This window comes from Bidens hawaiensis, unplaced genomic scaffold (genome assembly GCF_021521415.1).
Source record: "Bidens hawaiensis isolate Kalapana, Puna unplaced genomic scaffold, B.hawaiensis_p1.1 tig00002525_1, whole genome shotgun sequence".
Classification (NCBI taxonomy): Eukaryota; Viridiplantae; Streptophyta; class Magnoliopsida; order Asterales; family Asteraceae; genus Bidens; species Bidens hawaiensis.
In genome coordinates, this window is record NW_027491138.1 from 2,853,347 (window position 1) to 2,857,547 (window position 4,201).

General features: G+C 38.3%; 1 protein-coding gene across 1 annotated transcript; it reads right to left on the reverse strand.

Moving 5' to 3' along the window:
- Positions 1 to 415: 415 nt before the first annotated feature.
- On the reverse strand, positions 416 to 2,477 carry LOC143620121 (uncharacterized). The gene is made up of 2 exons (XM_077091884.1): positions 1,484 to 2,477; positions 416 to 1,402 (listed from the first exon to the last, which is right to left on the reverse strand). Exons 1-2 carry the CDS (start codon positions 2,475 to 2,477, stop codon positions 426 to 428), a joined length of 1,971 nt encoding a protein of 656 aa, XP_076947999.1. The 3' UTR covers positions 416 to 425.
- Between the last annotated feature and the right edge of the window lie 1,724 nt (positions 2,478 to 4,201).

Consider the following 4,201-nt stretch of genomic DNA (forward strand, 5'->3'; position numbering starts at 1 on the left):
TTTAAAAAATAATTTTTTTTAATAGTAAAATCAGTTCGACTGAGATTCGGTCAGTAGACCGGTCTGGTTTTATGCAGTTCACTCGGTAATCCTAAAGAACCGGCTCGTCCGAACGGGTCAGACCGACCCGACCGAAAAACTGGAACGGTTGAATTGATTTTACTATTAAAAAAAAACTTTTAATCATATAATCAATACATTTTTTACTACCATTCACTAATACCCTCACCAATTCAACATATTGTGCCACATGCTTCAAAAACTCCTATTTTATTAAAAATTCATCTAATTAACAAACATGAAACAATTGCTACCTTGATTCTACAATTCAAACACAAAATCTAGCACAAACCTGTTTCAAAGTACTTAATAGGAATCTAACCGAACCCACAAAACGATCCACGTTTTTCATGACCCACAAAAATCTAACCAGCTAACCCAGCCATGCCCACCCCAAACGAGGCTCGACGAGGAGGCTCAAGCTGGTTCTGGAAGCAACACGTCTCTCGCGCCCTTCTCATTGGCTCCGACTTGCACCTGGTCAGCACCAACGGCTCGAACCCCATCGTGTTCACCAGCTTCCGCTCTAACATTGCGATCATTGAACCCGACGCTGGAATTGACCCCGAAGTTTGACCCACCACCTTTGATTCATCAATTGATTCAACCGGCGGCTGTGGCGGCGGCTTCTTCCTACCGGAGCGACTTCGGATGAAGTCGTTGCTACAAACCCATGTCTCCTTTGACACCTCCATTGATAATTTGGGTTCGTACATCATCAACAACAAACATTCCGGCAAAGATTCTATTTTTTCTCTCTCCTCATTTTCTCTCTCTAGAATCTCAGATATTTGTGTAAATTCTGTCAAGATTTCTTCATTTTCTTCTTCAAAATGTTTGACTTCTTCTGATTTTGATTCCCCTGTTTCAGATCTTGCTATAAATTCGGTCAACATGCCTTCAATTTCTTCTTCAAAATGTTTGACTACTTCTAATTTTGACTCCTCTGTTTCACAGCTTTCTGTAAACTGTGTAAAGACTTCTTCATTTCCTTCTTCAAAATGCTTAATTTCTTCCATATTTGACACCCCTGCTTCAGATTTTTCTGTGAATTCAGTCAACATTTCATCTTTTCCTTCTTCCATAATTAACTCCTCTGTTTCAATTTTTTCTTCAAATTGCTTAATTTGCTCTGTATTTGACTCCCCTGTTTCAGTTTCTTCAACATCTTCATCTTCGAACAATACTTCTAGAGCATCCTTCATATCAGAATCTGATTCTTCTTCATCTTCTTCAAGCTCTTGATCTTCATCTGCATTTTCTTCAAACAAATTCCCAATAAAAAAACTTTCTTCTTCTTCATTTATTTCCATACTCTGTTCTTGATCTTCTTCTTCTTCTTCTTCATTCATTTCCATGCTTTGTTTTTTAACATCTTCATTGATTTCCATGCTCTGTTCTTGATTATCTTCTTCTTCCATACCCTGTTTCTCCATCATTTCCTGTTTTTCTTCTTCTTCACCACCCTGATTCATCTCCAATTCCAAATTAATATCTTCAGTATCATTAATATCATCCATAACCATCATCTTTTCATCTTCCACCTCAACATCTTCAATAATTTTGTTCTCCTCCATTAACTTGTCTTCAAACTCTTCTTCATGTTTCTCTTCTGGTTCCAAATACTGATTGGTTAGAGCCTCCATCTTCAGAGGATCAGATCTACCCCTCATCAACAACAAAGCATTCTTAGGCGGTATGACGTCACCCACACCCTCCAACTCACTCCCCTGTATGACGTCATTCACTATCTCCAAGTCATCAAACACATGATGCCTCCGTACACTCCTAACCTCCACGCCACCGTCGTCATCTCCGGCCACCATTTCAACCTCCCCATCTTGCAACGCCACCACCCACCTTGTGGACCCCACCTTCTTCTCCTCATTCGAAGACCGGCAAGGAAACAAGCAGCTCACCTCCGACCCAAACGTCCTCAAAGCTTCACATATCGTCATAGGTATATGAACCCATCTCTGATTATTACCATTATTATTAATAGCAGTACTAGTACTATTAATACTACTATTCCTCTGCCTTTGACTACGTGAATGCTTCAATTTCCGTTGAGTTGACAAGCTTCTGACATTTTTACCATGTTTTTTTCGGGTCTTGACCCGAACCTGACCGATACAGGTGACTTTAGGTGAAGATGGTTCCGGGTTATCAAACCCAGAACCTCTTTTTTTTCCGGTGACCGGAAACATCGCCGGAGATGCGGCGCCGCCTCTGATGCTGCGGCTTTTACTGAGCCTGCGGCTGAGTGAGGTTGAAAGGGTGATGGGTGGGGGTGGTTCGCGAGAGTATCCGGTACGAGCTGGACTGAGAACTGAACGTGATGATGGTATCTTCATGGAGGATGAGGATGATGAGGTGAAGCAGAAGAAGAGCTGGGTGGATGTTTTATCGGTGTCCATGTAGTTAGTGGCCACTGGGACAATAAGAGATGACGGGATGAAGAAGCAAGCAAACAATGGGCTGGTTAAGTGACTCCTGCCTTTATTGTTTCCCTTTTTCTTGGGCTTTTCACCAAAATGTTATTATCTCTCGATTTTTTAATTTTTTTAACGACTAACGAATAAAGAATTGTCTAGTTCCTTTATGCGGTTATGCGGGTGATCAAATGGTTAAAGGTCATTGTCAGCTGGTTCAACCAAATTTTATATATCTCTTAGGCGCTTTCAATTCGTCTCAAGTTCGGTGAAAAGTAGGGTCACTGGTAGTAAAATTCGAACCGAAGATCATAAAGATCCCCAGTCTTCCTTCATTGAGCCACCTGTGTCATCTCCAAAATGTTGTAAATGAAGATTGAACCTAAGTCTCCGTTGAAAAACACAAAATTATCCATTGAAATTAATATAACTTCATTTTTTTATGACGAAAATATTATAAAAGGGAAAGGCTGGCAATGCATACAAAAAACGGTATAAACACCGGACACCGGCCCAAAGGGCAAAAAGATCAAAAAAAAACAAACAAAACTACACCACATGTCATGATATCCTTCATCTTACCTTGTTTTATTATTAGCACGAAAGGTAAGGCTTTGATATTTTCCAAGTGTCATTGTTAGTCCGTATAGCTTTTGAATTAAAGGCTTGTTTGTTTCTACTTTCTACCGAGCCAAATGCACCACAAAACACCGTGTTGATAACGTATTTGATCTTTAAACTTGGATGGATGATAAGAGAGAGGGGAAAGCTAATAATCTCCTTGATTTCTTGACATGTTGCCCCTGGAATCTTGCACCAATTGCTTGCCTTACTCCATAGTCCATACCAATTTAGCAAATGAACATGTTGAATAATATCAAATGAGATTTGACTAAGATCTATTGAATAATCTACATGGTGGTAACTTGGGCATAAAGCTTCTAAAAGACATAATCAAAGTTTGTTTTGGGAGGTTAAGAAAAATATGACCCAATATATATAGAAGGATTATGTTGGGTTTTTCTTTGCAAAGGATGCATGTGAACTTTAAAACAAAATCCGGTAAAAGATTCATATCTAAATAACTTAAACCTTTTATTCGGTATGCTAGTCCAAACTGGTTGGAACCATGTGCACAAATAACAGCGTATGACAGTGCTTCCAATTACGTGTGAACCGAATCTTGATCTTTACTCAACGGTTATGGCATGTATCAGTTTTCCATTTAATAACTCAACATAGATTGATGTGTTGATATAACTGATTTCTTGATGAAATAATCTTGTAGTAGTGTAATATCTTAATGTCTTGACATAACTGATAACATGGTCTTGTAATTTTCTGTATGCTTAGTGGTTTGGTCTTAAATAAACATGTATAGTTGTATACTTGATGACCTGAATGTGTATGAACTTTTATGTGGCATCTGAATATATGCTAGTGTGCGATACAAACTACATGTTGTATACTTTAATATTATCAAAATTAGGGTTTCTTGCTTTATTATCAACAGAGTTGTGTGTTTTATTTTTATAGAATTGTTTGTTTTATTTTTTGCTAAGACAACTTAGTATCCACTCTAAAGGCAATGATCATGATTTAATCAATGTAAATATTGTTGTTTTATTTGCCTTAATTATTCAGAACAACAACTCACACACCCATCTAATCTAATCGTAGTTCTACTTCATAATCATGTACATTGTAGT